Source organism: Capsicum annuum, chromosome 11 (genome assembly GCF_002878395.1).
Source record: "Capsicum annuum cultivar UCD-10X-F1 chromosome 11, UCD10Xv1.1, whole genome shotgun sequence".
Lineage (NCBI taxonomy): Eukaryota > Viridiplantae > Streptophyta > Magnoliopsida > Solanales > Solanaceae > Capsicum > Capsicum annuum.
The window spans coordinates 764325-787878 of NC_061121.1; the positions used below are offsets into that span (position 1 = coordinate 764325).

General features: G+C 32.6%; 1 protein-coding gene across 1 annotated transcript; it reads right to left on the reverse strand.

The window, feature by feature from the left end:
* Nucleotides 1-7125: 7125 nt before the first annotated feature.
* On the reverse strand, nucleotides 7126-12954 carry LOC107852852 (G-type lectin S-receptor-like serine/threonine-protein kinase At4g27290). The gene is made up of 7 exons (XM_016697894.2): nucleotides 11416-12954; nucleotides 10468-10596; nucleotides 10155-10339; nucleotides 9093-9303; nucleotides 8759-8996; nucleotides 8503-8653; nucleotides 7126-7747 (listed from the first exon to the last, which is right to left on the reverse strand). Exons 1-7 carry the CDS (start codon nucleotides 12752-12754, stop codon nucleotides 7430-7432), a joined length of 2571 nt encoding a protein of 856 aa, XP_016553380.2. The 5' UTR covers nucleotides 12755-12954; the 3' UTR covers nucleotides 7126-7429.
* Between the last annotated feature and the right edge of the window lie 10600 nt (nucleotides 12955-23554).

Here is a 23554-nt window from a genome sequence, read left to right on the forward strand (position 1 = left end):
AAAAAGTGGTCGTAAAAGCGAGATTGAGATAGTTCGATTATATGATAAGAAAATATGTAGATGTTTTAATGAAGAGGTATGATAGGTTGTTGATATAATGGGTATGATCGAGGAGAGGAAGAGACAGAACGAAAAAGTATAAAAAATGGTGATTAGACTTGACATGACACATAACGGCTAGGTGTTTTCTTTCCATTTGTTCTAATCTTGATGGACAAAATTATCTAATATCTGTTGCTGGTGGGAGGTGACAGTATCCCGTGAATTTACTCGAGGTGCGCGTAAGCTAGCCCGAACATTGAGGTTATTAAAAAAAAAAGTCAATTAGACTTGACATAAGACATAGCGACTTAGTTTTTTTCTTTCCATCTGTTCTAGTCTTGGTGGACAAAGTTACCTGATATCTATTGCTGTTGGGAAGTGACAGTATCCCGTGTATTTAGTCGAGGTGCTCGCAAGCTGGCCCGAATATTATGGTTATTAAAAAAATAAATTGATTAGACTTGACATAAGTCACAGCGACTTAGGTGTTTTCTTTCCATCTGTTCTAGCCTTGGCGGAAAAAGTTAACAAATACTTGTTGCTGGTGGCAGGTGACAGGTATCCCGTGAATTTAGTCGAGGTGCGCGTCTGGCCCAAACACTACGGTTATAATAAAAAAATGGCGATTAGAGTTGACATGAGACATAACGACTTATCAAATTAAAGACATGATTCTTGATCGAAAGACATGATCGATCCTTTATACGATAGAAGGATCGATTGATGTACACGATATATTTTTGATTCTCATTCGATGTTTGATATCTGTGATGGAGTGCAGCTGAATTCCCAATTCGCATTAAAATCTTTTGCATTAAGAGGTAAAAAGTTTCTTTATAAAGATGACTCTGTATCCATAAAGACTCGAACTCGAGAACTTCAGTTGAAAATGAAGGAAGGAAGGTGATGGTTCATCAACAAACTCTTGCTTTGATAACTTAATAAAAAGCTACACATAAGTTGTAATAATAGTAATATTTTTAATGAGATGAAACTTTGAATGAAAGTCATCCACATTTAATAAAAAATAATACTAATATATTAAGAGTTATTTGAGTTATACTTAATATAATATTCTTTGTTCAGCTTTTTAAAATAAAATATTTTTTTTTATCTAATTAGTACATTGGATGTCAAAAAATGACTGAACAAGCATGAAATTTTTTACTATATGAATCCAACTTTTAAGACAAAAAGGAAGTATTATTCTCTTTTGTTGACCCTTTTTTATTTGGGGTTGAGAAAAAAAAGAATCTTCAATAAAATAACAACTGACTCTCTATAGTATAGTACTATAATATTTTCTCTCTTCATTTTTACTTATCATATTTAATATTATAAAAATTAATTTAATTAAATTACAAAGTTAAATTATAGTAGTTTAATTTAATATTATAAATTTATAATTTAAATATTTAAAAATTACATACAAAATGAAAAAAATATTTTGTTCCCACTTTAAACTATATACGAACTTGTTGAGACACACCTAAATTTAAGGAGGATTTTATTATCCTTCAGGACTAAAATCATATTTTTATCAATTTTAGTGTCTACAGGGCATATACGTGAACCTTCAGTGTGTTGATTCACTGATGTGCCACGTAGGCACTAAGGTTGGCAAAAATATGATTTTAATTAGTCCAAGGGTAATAGGATGCTCCTAAAGTTCGGATGTCATGTATAGTTCAGGATGAAAATAAAATATTTTTCCTAAAAAAATATAATAAGTTGTAAATTTTTATATTAATATGATGAAAAAATATTTTAAATTATTAATTAAAATTCATGAGTACATTCTTAAAAAGAATAATTAAAATTATAATGACAATTAATATTATTATTATTTTGTTCATAATATATAATAACAGTATGGTCAAAGCTATACTAACAGAAATGACTTTTTTATAAATTTATTATTAGTATTAATTAGCCCATACCTAGTACTCTACATGTTACAGTACATTATTTAAATGCATTTATACCTTATTAAAATAAGTAACAAAATTAAAGTACTCAAAGTTGACTGAAAGAAGAGAGTCCTAAAGAAGAAATTATTTTCTCTAGACAATTGACTCAAAATGGTACTAATTTTCTTTGTGTCAATTTAGTTGATTACTTTATTAAGGATATATGTTATAAAATATTTATTTATTAAATATATATATATATTCTTTGAAACATTTACGATAAAATGACAAAGATATTACTTATGTTTGAGAAAAATTCAAAATATAACCATTCATAGACATAACTTTTACTACGATAAAATGACAGAGATATTTTTAGGTATGGGAAAAATTTAAATAGCTTCATAAATATACTTTTTGAACAATACGAATAATTATTTAATCATCAAAAGTGAGCATTTTTTAAATTAATTTTTAGGTGAGCAATAAACATATGTTATAAACCTATGAATGACTCTAAAAGCAAATGAGATGATTCTATTTAAATCGAACATGAAGATATAAGCTATAAATATCTTTATGATATGATAATATAAAATTATATTCTAGATAGGGTGAGTAATGAGATGATTCGAGAGAAGGTGGGAGTGGTTTCGGTGGAGTATAAGATGATGGAAGTGAGGTTATGTTGGTTTGGGTACGTGATGAGAAGGGACTCTGATGCTCCAGTGCGGAGGTGTGAGACACTGACTATGGATGATTTTAGACGGGATAGAGGTAGACCGAAAAAATATTGGAGGGAGGTGATTAGGCAGGATATAAAGCAGTTACAGCTTACGGAGTACATGATCCTTGATAGGAAGTTGTGGAGGACGCGGATTAGGGTAGAACGTTGGGGGGTGGGAGTCAATGGCGGAGCCAGGATATTTACGAAGGGAATTCATAAGTGAACATACCAACTAACTGAAGAGGGTTCAACATCTAATATATATACATAAAAAATAATTTTAATCATGCATGTATAGCATAATTTTTCGTCGAAGGGGGTTCGAATGAACCCTCTCGGCAAAGGGTAGATCCGCCATTGGTGGGAGTGCCTCGATAATTGTAAGGGAACGTTCTTTATTTGTGTTGAAAGTTTCTTGTTCGTGATATTGAGTGATTATTTGTGGTTTCAGATAGATAATTTTAGTATTATCTGGTAGTTATAGTATTATCTTGTAGCTAGCGGTGTTAGTTTATTTTACATATTGTATTAGTTTCTATACATCTGTGTTTTGTGTTTGTTATACTGCTATTGGTCCTAAGTCGGAGGTCTATCGAAAATAACTTCTCTACTTCACCTAAGATAGTGATATTATCTGTGTATACTCTATTCTTCCCACATCTCCTTACGTGGGAATACATTGGATATATTGTTATTGATTATTATTATTTAATTTTCTTTTTTTTTTGGTTTAGAGAGGATGGTGTGCTTAGGAAGATGAGAAATTAAAAAGACTGACCTGTGAATAAAGCTATATTGGCACTCTATCCAAAGAGTTTGTTTTTGTGTGTGTGACATGCAATACACTTTAAAAACAAGACATTTTGGAGGCAGCAGCAGTGTAATAACTCATCAGACATAGCCTGCATGAAAATTCACAAATTAAAAATGTGGTTGGAAAAGAGTGAGACTAGTGCAAAATGTACCGTTCTCGATATTCGTATTCAACCCTCGACTAATATAAGTCACATAGAAAAAGAGAGGGGAGTGCATAAAGTCTTCGTTATTTATCGAATCTGAAAAACATTGAATCATAAGAATATTAGTACTCCTCACTATGATTAAATTTATCACGTTACACTCTAATTTCACGAGGTCTTATTACCTTCCGAACATAATTTTAATACATTTTTATCACTCTTATGTATTGACGTGGGCCTCATTTTTTATGTTATGAAGATTCCACATAAGCACAAAAAGATGTAAAAAATACGTTAAAATTAAATTCAGGAGGGTAATAGACGGGAGCGGACTTACACATAACTTTTGGGTGCTCCGACACCCACTAAATTCAACGTAAAATAAGTATAATTATATAAAAAAATATAAAAATAGGTATAGATTATATAAAATCATCCACTAAGTAAAAAGTTGGTTAGGTGCACTAACATTTAGGTTGATCTTAAGACTCTCTACTGGTAGGTGTGCTCGGTTTCAAACCCGGTTGAGGTGATTTTTTATTTTTTCCTTAGTAAGCACACACACTTGTTAAATCCTGGATTCGCTGCTGGTAACAGAACCGCTGAAAAGTTAGAATGTGCCGTAGCAACTTTGACTATAGTTGAACAAAATATTGAATGCTTATCTCAAGAATCTATTACTATATATAATTTTACTATGCATTTCTGCTACAAAATCTTTTTTTTTTTTTTAGGATTTTTATATTTTCATGAACACAAAATAAATATGAAATAATTTTTGATTAAAATGAAGAAATCGTATTTATACTATCATGATTTTGTCGGTGATGGTCTATCACTATTCACAAGTAATAGGCCCCTACCTACTACAAACTCTTTTGTAACTAAGATATACTATTGTAATGTGATGAAAAATAAAATAAAATTGAGCTAAAATAATTCCAAGAATTTACTCTCATGAATAAAAAAAAAAAATGTTTGAGGTGTCATTTTTTTTTTGTCTTCGTTTCGATTTTTTGAGGTACGACTTTTATTATTTAGAAAGTTCAAAAGAACTTTTTTTTTTTTTGAATATTTTATGTAGTTTATTAATATGAAAATGTTATTGAAAAATAACCTGAAGTATCTATGTCCAAATGCATACATATATACAATAATAATAATAACATATTGAATGTAATATGTAAAATACGGTAAAAAATAGAATTAACTAAACAAGCTTAAATAGAATTATAATTAAAAAAACAAAAGAGATGCAACATGAGAGCTTCCTATTGGGTCACCCATCCACTCAACGAATGCATGGTGTGGTGAACTAAAGCACTAATAAAAAATTGCACCCAAAAGTATTACAGAGAGGTCAATGAAGTGAGTTGAGAACTCGAGGTCTTGTGTTTAAACTTGAAACCAAAAATACTAGGTGATTCTTTCATCTGTCTTAAGTCTAGATGGATAGAGTTACCATATATAAGCTGCTGGTCGAAGGTAGCAGATATCTCGTAAATTTAGTCGAGGTACACTAAAATTGACCTAGTCACGGCATTTATTCAAAGAAAAAAGTACTAATCAAAAATTCAATATATGAAGTGAGTGTTTGTTTGGTCATGAGAATTTTTTTTCAAAATCTTTTTCATTTTATTCCAAATACGACTTCAAATTGGTGCTTGACCATGAGAAAATTTTCGCACAAAAAACTTTAATATAATTTTAATTTATATTCATGATCAAACACAATTTCAATTTCAAAATTTTTAATTTTCACGACCAAACGCATACGTAGTGAGGAACTAGACAAACATATTGGGCTGATTGTGTGAGAATTGGATTCCTTTTTAGTACAAAGCCCATGTGGCCCACTATTTACAATGTCTGATTTTAGGGGCCCAAAATTGATCTGCTTTGGATATTGTTAAAGCCTAAAAAGGTGGGAGAAGGTTAAGGAAATGACTAATCAAGTTGTCAGTACTACTACTACAAATAATTTTACAATTTGAATAGAACCAATTCACTCAATATACACACATAATTTATCTAAAATTCAAAACCGAAAAATTTAAAATTCTGAATTCGACTCTGTCGGAATGAGAGGTAGGTCCTTCTAGTTGTTGATAGACAAGTCAAATTGTTGCTTAGTGTTTTTGGTTGAATGAGTCCTCATATACGCAGAGACGGAACCAGCCTAGTAATAGGGGTTCGTCCGGATTCTTTTCGACGGAAAATTATACTGTTAATACATGATTAAAATAATTTTTATGTATATATTGTACATGTTGAACACCCTTCGATTAGTTTTCTTCAGATTTTGAACCCCCTCAGCAGAATTTTTGGTTCCGCCTCTACATATATGGAGGCAACTTAGCATGTACCCTGTATAAAATTCAAAATCGATAAACTTAAAATTCTGAATTCGACTCTGCGAGAACGAGGATTTAAAAGAGTAGGTCCCTCTAGCTGTTGATAGACAACTCAAATTTTTGTTTTGTGTTTTTGCTTGAATGACTCTTCATGTATGCAGAGGCGAAACCAGCCTAGTAATAGGGGCTCATCTGAATTCTTCGAACGAAAAATTATGCTATTAATACATGATTAAAATAATTTTTAAGTATATATTGTAGATATTAAACCTGTTTCGATGATTTTTTCTTCAAATTTTGAACCTCTTAGCAGAATTTTTGACTCCGGCGCTGCATATATGGAGACAACTTAGCATGTACCCTACATACAAGAGACACAGGTCTAGTTGTTGCATAATGTCCCTCTAATGTAGAACAATGAAATTGTTGTTTCTATTGACATTTAATGTTCCTGTTTTGCAATAGTAAATTACAGAAGGAACAAACAAAAGAAGCAAATGGCCATTGTGACAATGATACTCAAATTTAAATGCCAATGATATCATGTTGATTGGTTGGGAGTCACTTTCTTTTACTAAATATTCGATATTCGAGTCGTGAACGCAGTTACTAATATTTGTATTAAGGTAGACCGTCCACATTACATTCGTTGTGTTGTGGCCTTTTTCCGACGCTGATAAAGTAAAACGCTACATACACCAGGCTGCTTTTTCTATGGCTGGTTAATTCAGATTTGCACCATGTAAGATCCATCAAAATGCCGGGAAAATGCTTTATGTCGGAATATTTTTTCATTTTCAAAGCTCGAATATCCTATTTATCATTTTCAAATACCAGTACCAAATTGTAATAAAAGATGTTTTGCAGTGGATGGGGTTGCTCCTCCCTTAACCAGAGGGCTCTGGTTCGAGCCCTGAGTATGAAAAAATCCTTGGTAAGGAGTGCTACCCCCGAATGGGGATTACTCGGCGCGAATCCAGATTAGTCGGACTCCAATACTGGTATCGGATACCGAATGAAAAACAAAGAAAAGAAAAAGTAGTAGTTGTTAGACCACAATACTGAATTTACTACCACAGAGCACAATTACTATACTCCCATTATTATGTAAATTTTGCTTGTATAGATATTATGAATCTAGTTAACCAAAAATAATAATAATAAAAAAGAACTACATTATCTCTCCAACCTAAGCAAAAATTACATATTTTTAAATTACTAAAGATATTCCTAAAGTATACATGCTTTAGTGGAATATATACAATAAATAAGTAAAGAAATATACATAATAAAGGGACTTGTTATGTCAAAGTTGATGGCATCTCACTCCTGTCACTATCATAAATCAGTCAATTTTCGACAGACGTTCTACCAAAAATCTGCAAAAAGTTTCCGACATACACGTTCGTTGAAAATTGACTGATTTCTAGTAGTGCGTTATCGACCCATTTCAATGGTGACAGTAAGCTGATTATTAGAGACACCATCAGACTTAACATTAGAAGAAGAAGATGTGTTACCACCACCACATTTTCTTGTCATGAAGGCTGGCTGATTTGGTCTTGGAAGTGAAACAATATTTTCACTGCCAAGCATCATTATTATGCTTGATGTATTTGGTCTATCTTTTGGATCTTCTTGTACACACAAAAGTCCAATATTTAGACATTTAATTGCTTCTTCTTTGTTGCATGATTCATGTAGTGATTGATCCACCAAGTCCATTGCTCTATCTTCAGTCCATAATCTCCATGCCTAAAATAGTATATACACTTGTGAACACAAAGTTCTAATTAATAGCGCCGGCCAGCGGCCGAGCTAGGGTTTTCATTGAGGGGGTTCTGTCGAAGGGGGTTCGGATGAAACCCTGGATGAAAGGTGGCTCTCTGCCCTTGGCGTGGTCTAGTCACCTTTCAGCTCATGTACTAGCCGGCTAGGGTTTTCATTGAGGGGTTCTGTCGAAGGGGGTTCAGATGAAACCCTGGATGAAAGGTGGCTCTCTGCCCCTGGCGTGGGCTAGTCACCTTTCCGCTCATGTACTAGCTGGCTAGGGTTTTCATTGAGGGGGTTCCGTTGAAGGGGTTCGGATGAATAAACCCCTGGATGAAAGGTGGCTCTCTGCCCTTGGCGTGGGCTAGTCACCTTTCAGCTCATGTACTAGCCGGCTAGGGTTTTCATTGAGGGGGTTCTATCGAAGGGGGTTCAGATGAAACCCCTGGATGAAAGGTGGCTCTGCCCCTGGCGGCGTGGGCTAGTCACCTTTCAGCTTATGTACTAGCCGGCTAGGGTTTTCATTGAGGGGGTTCCGTTGAAGGGTTCAGATGAAACCCTGGATGAAAGGTGGCTCTGCCCCTGGCGTGGCGTGGGCTAGTCACCTTTCAACTCATGTACTTGAAAGATATATGTATATATACAGTCGTCATCGAGATTCAAGTTTCACAAGTTGAAGCTTGAAACTCTATGACAACGCGGGAAAATAAAATCAAGAATCGAAGTAATTCTTCACTCACATGGCCTAAGAGGTTCGACTCTTCTTCTTGATGAAAAAATCCGGTGTTCCTTCTTCCACTGATGATCTCGAGTATGACTATTCCAAAACTAAATACATCCGATTTGATTGAGAATAATCCATCAATCGCATACTCCGGAGCCATATAACCACTGCATAAATGTCATTAAAAAAACATATTAGCATCCCGCGTTAGCAGAATCCAAGAAAGGGCCGCACCACATATGTCAAGATAATAGGAATTTAGGAGTACTTACTATGTTCCAACCACTTTATTTGTATTTGCTTGTGTAATTTTCCCTTCAACAACTCTTGCTAATCCAAAATCTGATATTTTTGGATTCAACTCTTCATCTAACAATATATTACTTGTTTTCAGATCTCTATGAATGATTCTTAATCTCGAGTCATGATGTAGATAAAGAAGTCCTTTAGCAATTCCCTCTATAATTTCAAATCTCTTCCTCCAATCCAATATCACACCCCGCCTTCGATCTTATGGAGTCATCGTCATGCAAGAAAAACAATCGAAGAGTTTAACTTATATACATCGACAGTATACAGATACTAGTGAAAAATATATATACTTACCGAATATGAAGGTGTCTAGACTTTTGTTTGCCATATACTCATAGAGTAAAATCTTTTCATTTGATTGAATGCAATAACCCAAAAGTCTAACAAGATTTCTATGTTGAAGCCTTGCAATCAACATTACTTCATTCTTGAATTCATTTATGCCTTGTCCTGAAAGACTTGATAGCCTTTTCACTGCAATTTCTCTTCCTCCGGGAAATATTCCCTGCAACAAATTTACAAGTGTCATAGTTTTAATAATATTGTGACATAGTTTTTTTGTAAAGAAGTGATTATGTTGGTTAGGTGCACGTCATGAGTTCGATCATGCAGGCAAACCCGCAAATACACCCTTTAGAATTAAGAGCTGGATCATTGCGCTCGTGATGTCAAACTTGATGTCTGGGGTGACACAGGAGGAATAATGGCTCCAGTCTCTCAGGTCTTCTTCATCGTCTATATATGGGTGCACATGCTGGTATGTTGGGATCACTTGAACACGGACACCTCTAGCTCTGTTCTGATTTCCACCGAGTCCTGCTCGGCGGTCTGCTTCTTGTCTTTGCTCAGCTAGCTCTGCCTCCCTAGCTAACCGCTGAGCTTCTTCCGTTGCCCTCCTCCCTGCTCACCAGTCTGTCGATCAACAATATCCTGTGCTACTTCGGAAGGAGGGGGAGGTACCACATCACGAACCCCTTCAGGAATATCATCTCTTTTCTGTTTCACCATCCTACTTGGTGTTTTATTTAAGTGGAGTTTTAAATACAAATGCAGACTCTAGGGTCTGAGCCGAAACTATTAGGTTCTGCCGAACTTGTAAGCATGCATATAGCTCCACCCCTTGTCTAAACCGAGTTTCAAACCGTGCACCACTAGCCCTCGAGAATTTTTTATAAGTTATAAAAACTAATAAGAGCTGAGGGTCTATCGAAAATAGCCTCTCTACTTCATCTGAGGTAGTGATATAGACTGCATACAATTTACAACCCCCTTCCAGACCCCACTTTGTGGGAATACAATGGGTATGCCGTTGTTGTCGTAGTAACAACTAATAAGTGATGTTGCATAATTACGTACCTTATAAACAGGACCAAATCCTCCTTGACCAAGCTTATTTTGTTCAGAGAAGTCATCTGTTGCAACTAATATGCTTTCAAAACTAAAGAATGGAACATCAATATTCCCTTTATCATCATCTTGAATATCTATCAATTCCATTCCTTCTCCTTCTGCATTCTGCCTGATAGATTTTGTAGCACTCTCTGTATAAAAAATACAAAAATAAAAAAAGAAAGAATAGGGCAAGGCAGCTCGGTGCACTAAGACTTCTACTATGTGTGGAGCTCGAGGAAGGGCCGAACCACAAGAAGAAAAAGACATTTGTTGTTACCTTTGACTTTTGAGCTTCTTCTTTTTCTATAGTATATGAAGGCAAAGCATGAAAGAAAGAGAAGTGCAGCAATTACACCAATTGGAATTGCAACTTTCAGCTTATTTGAAGTTTGATTTTGATTTGCATCTGTTAATCAAGAGAACAAACAACACATTTTTACTTAAGTAACATAGGAGAAAAGATTAAAAAAAACGATGTATTTTGTTGTGCTGATAATTGCGAACGGGATGGTTGGGATCCCTCTACCTTTAACCAGAAGTATCGATTCGACCCCTAAGGATATACAACGGCTTGGTAGGAAGCGCTTTAACTTCTTAACTATGCCTACCCAGCGTAAATCCAAATTAATCAACTCAGTAAACTTCAGATACCGGGCAGTTAAACAAAGAAAACATGTATCCTCAACAAGTTATCTCGGATTCTAGCTCTGGAAATGAAATCGTCTTTATAGGAATCGGACATCGAGTGAGAACAAAAGATGACAACAACAACATACCCAGTGTATTCCCACATAGTGGGGTCTGGGGAGGGTAGAGTGTATGCAGACCATACCACTACCTCACGTGAAGTAGAGAGACTGTTTTTCCGATAGACCTCCGGCTTAGAACCAATAACAGTATACTAAACACAAAACACAAATGCATGTAAACTCATACAGTATGCAAAATAAACTAACACTGCTAGCTAATACAAGAAACAAACAACGCCACAAGATAATACTATAAACTATCTATTCGAAATCGGCTAACAATTCTAGTTAATACAAGAAACAATACAGCGCCCACGGGATAATACTATAAACTATCTATTCGAAATCGTAGACATCAGAAACTCCAGACACAAACAAAGTACTCTTCCTACTGTTACCGACGCACTCCTGCCTCCCTAACCCTCTACCCTAATCCGCGTAATTCAAAAAAATTAAGAGAAATTGCTAGTCATTACCTTGATTAGTTGAAAACTCAGAAGCTGCAAGCCTAACATAAATGGTACTTCCATTAACATTATCTTGAGAAAGTTGTTCCAAATTCAACATCTCCCCTTTCCATATCAAACACCCATACTTTCCAATATCATAAGCATAACCAACACAATCACAATTCTCCAAACACAAACTTTCACATTTCACTTCATTCTCAGCTCTCACACTTTCACCATTTGCTGGTAATCTCATATTCTTGTGCATCCAAAATTTGTCCTTTTCACCAGCATCACCACAATTCAAGCTCGTTCTCCTCGTACATCCACTCGAAAAGCTATTCAACTTCCAATCTTTCTCGAACTTTGGCTTAAAACCAACCAAACAACCACAAGTCGAACTAGCATTTACTTGATCATTACAAGTACCAAAAGCACCACAATAACCAAATACATCACATACTTGTTTTGGATCAGTGTAAAAAACATTCCAATCTTGTATACTATCCATCCACAATAGTTGCTTTGTTTGTCCATTAACATCCATAATGAAATTTGAAATAAGTGAAGGGTTAAAGAAATCATACCTAAAATAAACCTCATCATCATTGTTAACATAAGTGTAATTAAACATAGGATTTGGTTGATAGGGTACCCCTGTAAAATTGTTACCTGTCCAAGGTCCACTATTCCAGTAAATAACACTATGGTTCCATTTAATAACACCTTGTCCAGCATACTTCTCCATGTCAACCTCATGTGTGAATGGCCCGGGTGATGGATCGTTCGCATTTTTCCAGGAAGTAAGCACCTGTTTCATTCCAGTACGTTTGTTGTACCCGAATTTCGAACCAGGCATGAAAGTATGAGACGGGTGATCAAAACTTCTCCATAGATGATTCGCCGAGACATTACTATCTCCATCCCTCACCACCAAGTTACCATCGTCCAACAGTGTTGCGACAACTTGTGACTTGTTCAAATTCGATGCAAATGTGATATTGGTGGACCAAATTATCTGTCTAGTACCATTTAACAGTACTAAATTTCCATCTGAAATCTTGAATTGTGCAAAATCCATTTCATATATGGAAATTGGTGTTTCTCTATTTGCCACCCAAATAACAGTTTGTTTACTTAACTTCTTGTACCATATGCCTATGTAATAATTAGAATTATTACCTGCTGTGAAGAATCCCATTTCAAAGTTACCATTTGATGAAACTATTGTTGAAGCAATTGAAACATATTTGTTTGTATCAATTGTGTCACCAATAACTGAACTCCTCTGGCTTTTTGCTAAATGAAAATTAGATAATATAGAGAAAAAAAAGAGTACAAACAGCAAAATAAAGAGAGAAGACATTTTTTTTCAATTGAATTTTGTGTATTACAAATGATTTATGAAGGCATATGACAAAGAATGTTGACTAATGTGCACATGATTTTGTGCATTAATTTGAGTTGGTATTGAGATGATTTATTATTTATATCTACTTGTACTATTCATTCTTAATATTTTGATGATGTATAATAATTAGGTGTGATGCAATAATTACTTTTGTTTCTTTAAAAATGCGTCAAGTCAAACATGAGTAAGTAAATACAAGCATAAGAAGTACTATTCTCTAGCTTGGAATATTCGTCATGTTTCTCTTTACGCGCAAAATTTTTAGGTTTGTTTTGAAATTTATTCTTATGATATCTTGAAATATAATCTTTCTTTATTAAATATTTATTCTATAAAAATGTTTGTAGTCTTCAAAATAATTATTGTAAGAAATAAAATGTAAAAAATATTTGTTTTTATCTTAAAGCTTCTAATTTGACAAATAAACTAAGATATTTATTTTTAAAAAATAAAAATAAATAATTTGAGACGAAGTAAATATTCGAAATACAAATTGAAATTGTCTACATAATTTGGACTATTAAAGAGTCAAAGTCAAGTCTATGTTATTAAAATTTTTCTATGGAAGTTTCCTCCTATTGATTTTTCTATATGTTTTTTTTTTCTTTGGTCAAAATTGGACGCTATGTTTACCTTATTGGACCAACCAATATTTTCATTAAGAAAAAATAAAAAGTGATGAATTCCTATAGACTGCATGAATCAAAATAATTATATACGTCACTCACTAATTTTAAAAAATATTTTCGATAGACTCTCATCAATATTCTCGATGATATCTCAGCGGATATTTGTGCAAAATTCATGTTATCTCGACAATAACTTTAATTTCAACAACAACAATAGTAAAATATTCAATGTATTTCCACATAGTGGGGTCTGGGAAGGATAGAGTGTACGCAAACCACACTACTAACTCAAGCGAAATAGAGAAGCTGTTTCTGATAGACCCCTTACTATATGGAAATAAAAAATATAAATGCATATAAACTTGTACATGCAAAATAAACTAATAACGCTAACCACAAGATACTACTAAAAACTATATATCTGAAAGCATAGACAACACTCAACCCACGAACAAGAAACTACAGACATAAATAAAGAATGCTCCCGTAATATTACCGACGCACTCCCATCCCCTAACCCTCTACCCTAATCCGCATCCTTCAATCCTTCCTATTAAGGGTCATGTCCACCGTAAGTTGTAACTGCTCCATATCATGCCTAATCATTTCCCTTCAATATTTCTTCGGCCTACCTCTACCCCGCTTAAAATCATCCATAACGAGTGTCTCACACCTCCGCACTGGAGCACCGAAATCCTTCTTCATCACGTGCCCAAACCAACATAACCTCACTTTTCGCATCTTGTCCTCCATCGAAGTAGCTCTCACCTTTTGCAAATAATCTGATTCCTCACCCTATCTTTCATGGTATGACCACACAGTAACTTTAATTTAACTTTCAAAATTCATCAAGAAAAACAAATTAAAGAGTTACTAAATAAAATAAATAACAACCATAAATATGTCTCACTATCAAACAAGCCGGAGTCGGTTATATAAATCCATTACAAGCCAATATCATATTAAAAAATTTATTGTAAGTTTCCTATTCTAATTAAGTCATGTTATTTTTATTAGGAAGTTGATATATACTTACTTATATAATCTGTCTGTGATATTTTTTCTGCGAAAGTGAGATTTGAGGATGAGAGAAAAAATTAATAACTTACGTAATTTATTTTTTAAGAAAATATTTATCGTAATTGATGGCTCTTTCAATTTGAGGAAGGGGTAGCAACAGTGGCAGAATCAAGATTTTTATCGAGGGGTTCAAAAGTATATATATATATATATATATATATATATAAATTAGTCGAAGGAGGTTCAATATATAATATATATATATGCATAAAAGATATTTTTGATCATGTAAAAATAATATAATTTTTCGTTAAAGGGATTCGACTACCCGGAGCAAAGGTGGCTCCACCACTGGTGGAGTGGGTGGTTTATTGATTATTACTGCAGCGGTCAATTACAGACACCATAGTCAAGTCAATTTAGCAAAATTTAATGTTGCATTTCAAAAAAAAAAACAAAAAAACAGGTAGTTGAAATACAATAAGTAATAGTAAATAAAATTTGTAACCAGATATCTCGATTTTGAGCTGTGGTAATTGAAAAAGAAAAATCTTAATAGAAGGCGCTAATCTTTTAGCGGATCTTATTACTCATCGAGGGGCGGAGTGTATGATATTTACCAAAAGAAATATGATTACCTCGATAAGATATTCCCTTCATTCTTCCTCTATGTTGTTTACGGAATCTGGTTCTTTTGAGGTTATAGTTGATGGTTGTTTCTGAATTCCATCTCTACTACAGAACCGGACGTGAGAGTTTCTTCTCATCCAGCTCCTCGCGAATAAAAGGATGAGGCATCCTAGCAGTGCATAAAATATGACCTTTAACTATTCAAAATTGCACAAATATGACCTCCAATCCTACGTGGCAAAACTTGTGTTCAACACGCAAAATTGGGCGCGTCCAGCTTAAAATCTCAGGGCATAATACATAAATATGACCTTAAACTATGACAGTGCACAAATATGACCTTTAACTATTCAAAACTGCACAAATATGACCTTTAAATGACTCTTCACTATTATTTTTTCATTATTTTCTGCTCAAAGATAAAAATGGCATCTAATTTCTATTGTCATTGCGAAAAAGAGCAATATTGAAGATTTATTAATTAGGCGGGTTAGCCTCATATGAAAAAATCGAGCGAGTATGTATATATATTATAAAGCAGAGGACGAATTTAAGTTATATAATATATCTAAATATTATTTATTTAAATATTAAATTAAAGATGAAACTACACTAATAATAAAAAAATTATAGTTTTAATAAAACATTATTAAATTAATGTTATTAAGGATAGTAGTAGTAGTATATTAAATTAACGTAATTAAAATATCATTAAATGAACGTTATTAAAACGTTATTAAATTAACGAGGAGCGGACCTACGTGTTTGCCATGGGGTTCACCCGAACTCCCTCGGTAAAAAAATTACGTTGAATATATATATAAGATAGAAAATGTATATTTATGTACGTATATTAATGTTGAACCAGATGAAACAAGACACTTAGATAGCCCAGTGGTGTTATTTGTTATTCTTGGGCGCTTCCTTCAGCCTACTGTGCGGGTTCGATCTCTGCTAGTGACTTTTTTTTTTTTAATTAAAAAAAGCTAGGTGCTGCTGCTATAGAAATGAATAATAATAATAATAATAATAATAATAATAATAATAATAATAACATTTTTTTTTTAAATTAAAAAAAAGTTAGGTGTTGCTACTATAGAAATAAATAATAATAATAATAATAATAATAATAATAATAATAATAATAATAATAATAATAAAAACGACGCCGTTTTAACACAAAAAATAAAATTTTGACAGTGCACAGATATGACCTTTAACTATTCAAAACTACACAAATATGTCCTCTCTCTAAGTCAGCCCTTTTAACGACGTGGCACCATGTGATTGGATTACCTTTCCACGTAGGCGCGAGTGAGACTCACGCATGAGGTTGCAAAATCGGAGGTCATATTTGTTTAGGTTTTGAATAGTTAAAGGTACTATTTGTGCACTATCAAAGTTTAAAGTAAAAGTTATAATTTGGTGTCAAGTTTAGAGTCATTTTTATGTATTAACTCAATTTATAAGATATAGTAAACATAATATTCAATGACGGAGCCAGGATTAATACTAATTATTTAGTGTCAAAGGGGTTCAATCTCTACTATATACACATAAAAATTATTTTAACCACGTTTAAATAGTATAATTTTTCCACAAAGGAGGTTCGGATGAACACCCTATAGCAAAGTTGGCTCCACTAATAGTATTATTGTATATCAACTTCAAGCCGTTATCTGAACTCACAAATTTTGAATCGTAAATCCGCCTGTATATTCATCATCAATTCAGATACGTCAAGTCTCAAGTTGGATATCGAATATGGGCGGACCAAGGTTTAGGAGTTATAGGTGCTCGGGAGGTTTGAACACTTATATTGACATCCAAAACTTATAAGATTCTGCTAAAAAACTAAAGCATCCAACTACTTCTTTTAATTTCGTGAGTGCATTTTTTATCTTATATCAATTTTAGATATCTTTTATAAAATTATACCTATTTTGCATGAAATTTAACGAATATTAAAGCAACATATATTTCAACTAGGTCCATCCCTAAATATGGGGTGGGAAAAAAAATACTAATAGGACATGAAAAAAGAAGTCTTGACCCAAAAAATGATTTAACCATTTACGTAAGAAACCACTAATTTGACTATTAATTACCATAGTATATATTATATTCCAATTTTCCAACTTTCACCTAAAATCTGTCATTATACATATGTATCAAGACACTAATGTCTTTATCTTGCTTGACTATGTGGTCATTAAAAGAAAATTATATTTCTTCTATAAAATAAACCAGTAATGAAATTTCTAGAAACCCTGCATTAGTTTTAATTATAAAGTATAGTTTTATATTGACACGTCGTTTTTAGGTTTTTCTTATATCATACAAATAAGATGCGATCAACTCAGACAAATAAAAAAATATGTTAATTAATGTGGTCATTTATCGAGTACAACTAATAAGTTATGCAAATTAATTAAGACTAGAAGTACATATATAACTATTCCAAAGTTTTTAGAATATAGAAAATTAATTCAATGAGGGAGGTGATATATGTGAATCTTGGAATAAGTTATCATGTGATTTTATCCAATTAAAAACGTGATAAATTCATCCTAAAATTAATTTCGAATTAGTTATCTCTTATCGTTTAAACCAAACGAGTTCTTATCAGGGGCGGAGCCAATCTTTTACTAGGGGTTCATCTGAACTCCCTTCGACGAAAAATTATACTATTAATACATTGTTATTGAATGGACAAGAATATGCAATACCACAAACAAAAGAAAACAAGACGAACACACAAATTTTATGTGAAAACCTTTGACGGAAAAAACCACATGCAGAGGAGGAGGAAATTCACTATAATGGAGAGGAATATAAGGAGGAGACGAAAGACTCAATGACGTATAATAAAACTGCCAAAAACAATCCACTAGATCGCACTTATATAATACATACATATAAATAAATCTTAAGCCCAAAAACATACAGGGCCTATCGGCCTGATCCCTACGCTACCACCACAGCGAAAACCACAGCCCCCCCCCCCCCCCCACCCCCCCCCCCCCCCCCCCCCCCCCCCCCCCCCCCCCCCCCAAAAATAAAAAATAAAAAATAAAAAATAAAAAATAAATCTCAAACATAGGTTGCACCACGATCTATTCAGGGCCGGATCAACAAAATTCGGGTCACAAACTTTAACATATATGATTAAAATGATTTTTATGTATATATTGTAGATGTTGAACTCCCTTCGAAGAGTTTTTTCTTTAAATTTTGAACCAGAAATTTCGACTCCGCCTGCTGATCCTTATAGTCAAACACATCAACATGCCTAATATCATGAAAATTGAGAGGTCATAGATTGATGTCGCTATTTTATATAGTCAAATAAGCACTTGTATTATCTATTTGCATTAAAAGATGTACTTTCGATATATCTAAATGCTTTAGATTTTGTATATGTTCATCATAAAATATTCATTCAATATGTACAAACTATTAAATGTGTTTAACAAATAAAATGCATTGTACCTATTCAATGAATACAAAATCTAAAGCGTTTAACTCGATAATATTTTTCCCACTTAAATACCCTATGCCCATATTCTGAAAGCTCAGAAAATCAAAAACAGAGTTTTCAAAGTCATGATATCTCTCAAATACTTTTGTCTCTTCGTTTTCTTTCTTGCTTGTGATTCACTCTCCGCCGCCGATGAACGACATTATCATCATTCTGTGGAAATGCAGTCCTACTAAATGCAACACACGCTCTCGGCAACTCAGGCTACACTACTGCATCTTCCATTACATTGATTATGTACGATCACTTGCTCCAATGGATTAAACTCATGAACGTCTCAGGCTTCACTATATTTGGGTAGATGGAGCAAAAGCAAGGAAGAAAATGAAGAGGCAAAATAGATTTTCATAAGCGTAAAACTAAAATCTATAGTTGAAGAGTCTAAGTAAATTCTATCTATTTTATGGTAACATTTGAAATCTATGGATATAGATTTGAATTTAAATTTAAAATAATTTCTTTTGAGAGATAAGTTTTCAACTAACTTTGTGGAATTTATGTATTTATGGATGTGAATTAATTTGAGTTTAATTTTTTCATAATTTTAGTGATCTTGGAAGGAAAATTTGCTCATTTAATGAGTATTTAATAATTCATAATTCAAGAAAGGAAATGGGTTAACCAAATTATTGTTACAAGTTTTTTTGTACTAAGATAACGTATACTCCCTCCATCTCAAAATAATTGACGCTTATTGACTTGATACTATTCGTAAAAAAATATTTATTAAGAATTTATTTTATCAAATTAACTTTATTAATTATATTTTAAAAATATAAATTTGTGTATATACACTTTGTTTAGTCATTTAATTATAAGAGTAATATTAGAATAACATAGTAAAAGCTCATTAATTTCACAAAAGGGACAACTAAATTAAAACAAACTATTTTGAAATGGATGAATTATATTTATTTGAAGAATAGAAATTCGAATGGTAAAACAATTAGAAGTAAATAATGATTGTACATCAAATTTCAATATTATTGCACTATAATTTCAAAACCTATGATCATTTATTAAATATTACAGTACACTTATGGAAATTTCTTATCCAATTCCGTACACTAAATGACCTTTTTATGAAACAACAATAATAATATACTCATTATATTTCCACATAGGGAGATTTTGGAGATCGTTTATGAAAATATTATACAAATTTGTTGTAGAATACATAGTACGTTAACTTTTTGAATTGATATATGAGTTTTTAATAAATAAACAAATTTTAAAATTAATTTTGAAGGATTTTGCATAAAATTAGGTGGAGTTTAATTGCAGAATTAATTAGGCATAATGTAAGGGAGTAAATGTAGAGTAATGGGAGAAAAAATGGAAACAATAATAAAGTGAGGTAAGGAGAAAAAATGAAAGGACAAGAATAGTCACTCAAATTAAAAAAATTGCACCTAAAAATAGCCTAAGAATTATCGTACCATAATAAAACCTTTAGAAAAGTGCATTGACTTTTTTGCCTTTTATTAATAAACTCTGTAATAGACAAAATCGTCTTTTCACCTTTTTTCTTCAATTATTATTTAGTTAAATATATGAATAATTAATATTGGTAAGTTATTTTTTCTCCTTGTATATGTAAAAGAGGAGTCTCAAATCTATGATAATAGAAAAAAGGAAAACAGTTATAGAGCTTTTTTCTTTTGTATATGTGAAAATAGGAGTCCCAAAATCTATGCGAATAGAAAAAAGGAAAATATTTATAGAGTTTTTCTTTCCTGAATTAATATTGGTATGTCTTTTTAATTAATAAATAGCTTGCTAACCTTTTTTTTTTTCATCTACGGTTGTATATATGTTTAGCTTATGTGAATGGACCTTTTTAAAATTATAAAAGCATATAATCAAGTTAAAGGAGAAATTAAATTAGCAAAAAAGTTAAGTTATTTCTTCATATACGCTATGGTAGGTTTTCTTCTATGTTATTCTCTTATTTTGATTTAATTCGTCTTCTTACAACCATTATTATTATTCTCTCTGTTTTTTAAATTTGTTTTAGTTAATACTTTTAAAGTTTATATATGAATTATGTATAATCAACATTAACAATGAATTATGATTTTGATAATTTCTTACGTTTTTCTTTAATTTGGTCATATTTGTTGAACAAGAATGTAGCAACTATAGTTGCTCGTCCCCGTGCATAGTGGCAACATGATTAAAGAGAGAGAAACGTTTATAAACGTAGAACTCATAAAATACGATTACTAATATTCAAGATAACCCACGTACTCATTTTTGATATTATTTTAAGGAAAAATATTATCTTTTATTTAAAGTCAATAGTTATTTTTCAATCATTTATTCTTTTATATATTTCACGTTGATTGGAGGCTTGACATGAAATATACGTGCAACGCACGTACACGAATCTAGTTAATTCTAAAAATTCTAATGAGAAGATAGAGTGTACGCAGGCCTTACCTGCAAATAAGAAGATTGAACCAAGAAGCCAGCTCCTTTTGTTGTGATTCGTTTCAATTGTTATGAGGTAAAATCGGGCTATCATTTAAATAGAGAAATAGTTATATGCCAACAGGCTAGTTTGGAAAGACCTCAATCTGGCTATCAATTCTTTTCAAAGAAGTTTTGAAATTTTCTATGGTCTATGAATATTAAAAATAAATATAAAATTTATTCAAAATGTATTATAAATGTGCTTCCAGTTAACAATATCATTTCAAAAAAAAATACTAAAACATAATGGTGATGTTTACGAAGGATGTGGTTTAGAAAGTGCAACACTTGAGCATATGTTGCTTAGAAGTCCTAAAGCTGAACTAGTTTGAAAAATATGTCCTATAAATTGGCCTGACATAGAAAACACTATGAACTTTTTGCTATTTGATGGAATGATATTTTTGATAATGCTAATCGATATCCGAATTCTATTGAGCTAACTAAGTTAAGTGTTTCTATTTTCTGACAAATTTAGAAAGCTAGAAACTCTCTAAACTTATTGAAGAAATTTATGAACCTAGTGAAACAGTAAACATAACACTCTTTGACTACGATGAATATGAAAATAATTTGCTTACTAATCATTCTACTCCGTGTATAATCGATTATCCTAATGATAAGAACATTGTTCTTGTAAAAGATGGTATTATCTTATTCGTAGATGCTAGCTTGCACAAGGAGAGGAAGATGGCAAGCATTGGAGTGACAACTATGGGTAGTTATGGTAAATTGCTTCAATCCTTTGGCGACCCAATTCAGTTGGTCGGGAAGGTCATCATTGCTGAAACACTAGCATTTCGTGAAGCGCTGAAAAAAGCTATGAAAAATGAATGAAAGAGAGTGCAAGTCTGTCGGATGCGAAAATGTGGTGGATATGATATTAAAAAGAAGCGTCGTATCTTGGGAGATAGAAACAACATGTGAGGATACTTGGAAGTTGATGAGTTTCTTTGAAGATGTAGATGTTGTGCATATTCCTAGATCTTGGAATATAATAGCACATAGTTTAGCTAAGTTTTCTATTTCGTTACAACAAAACACTGTTTGGTTTGCTAATTTTCGTAGTTGGATTGTAAATGACGCTATAGCATTCTTTAACTCTTTGAGACTTATTATGATCTAATATAACAAGTATGTTGGATGTCTAAAAAAAAATAATAATTAATTTTTAATTTATGACTTTATTTTCTTTTGATAATATTGAATATAGTAAAAAAAACTATCATCATTCAATAGAAATATTTTAAAATCTTGAATTAAACTACTCAAATCTTTATAGTAATAAATAATATATTTAGAATAACATCCAAGATAATGTATTGAAAACGCATGGTTAATGTGTTATCAACTTGAATCAATCCTTACAATTATAAATAATAATATTACTATGTGAAATTGTCACATCCCTTTTTCACGCACTCCAAGAAAAACGTATATTTTTAAAGTTCGAAAGGGTTTTATTATTTAAGTGACAAGAAATAAAAATTTATTTCAGAAAAGGATTATTTACATTTTTTATTCAGAGTCGTCACTTGGCATAATCCGGTGTGCCAAGTCACCTTTGGAAAATCCTTTTCGAAACCATTTGACTCTTAAACTGGTTTGCGAACAGAGATTCCGGCTAAGGAATTCTGTTGACCGAGGGGAAGGTGTTAGGCACCCCTCGATCTCGTGGTTCAACCACGGTCGCTTGGTAGAGTGTATCGACTATTTTTGGCCTTATGAAATGTATAAACCACACAAAAGTACGCAAAATAATCAAACAATAAACAAAACAAAGCAGTCCAAAAACGTAAAGTCCAGTCCAATTATACAGTCCGAAAAATAGAAAAAAAAAAACAAAAATATAAATCCTAGTCTAAACTAAATCTAGACTAAGCTCCAATGCATTACCCGACGCCGCGGGCCTTCATCAAGATCATTTTCTACCAATATGATACGTCGGGGCATTCCCCAGTGAAAAAATACAAGTGATCTCGGGGTATTCCCTGGCTAAATAAATACATCTGAATTAAACACGATAATCTAGAAAGAGACATTCACACACACATTCCAACATCCTACGAAACACTTATTCCTAAATTTTGCCTACCCGGCCTACGTTTGCCTATCCTCTCGACGACATATCGCATTCAACATCAACAATGTATCAAAAATATCATAATATTCACTTTTATCCATTTTCGATTCCCGTCCCCAAATCTATTTCAACCAACATGATTAACACATGCTTCGATTTATCAATTCACTTTTCAAAGTCCGAAACCAACATCAACCAACACATAACACATATTCGAACGTACCAAACACGCAACAAATAAATCATCTACACTCACAACATCACAAAAAAATCCAAATAAATTAAAGATTCGGTTAGAAGAAATGGACCTTGATGAAATTGATCCTTAATGATAATAAAGAAATTCGAAGACCAAAATACTCGACCGGAGAACCTCA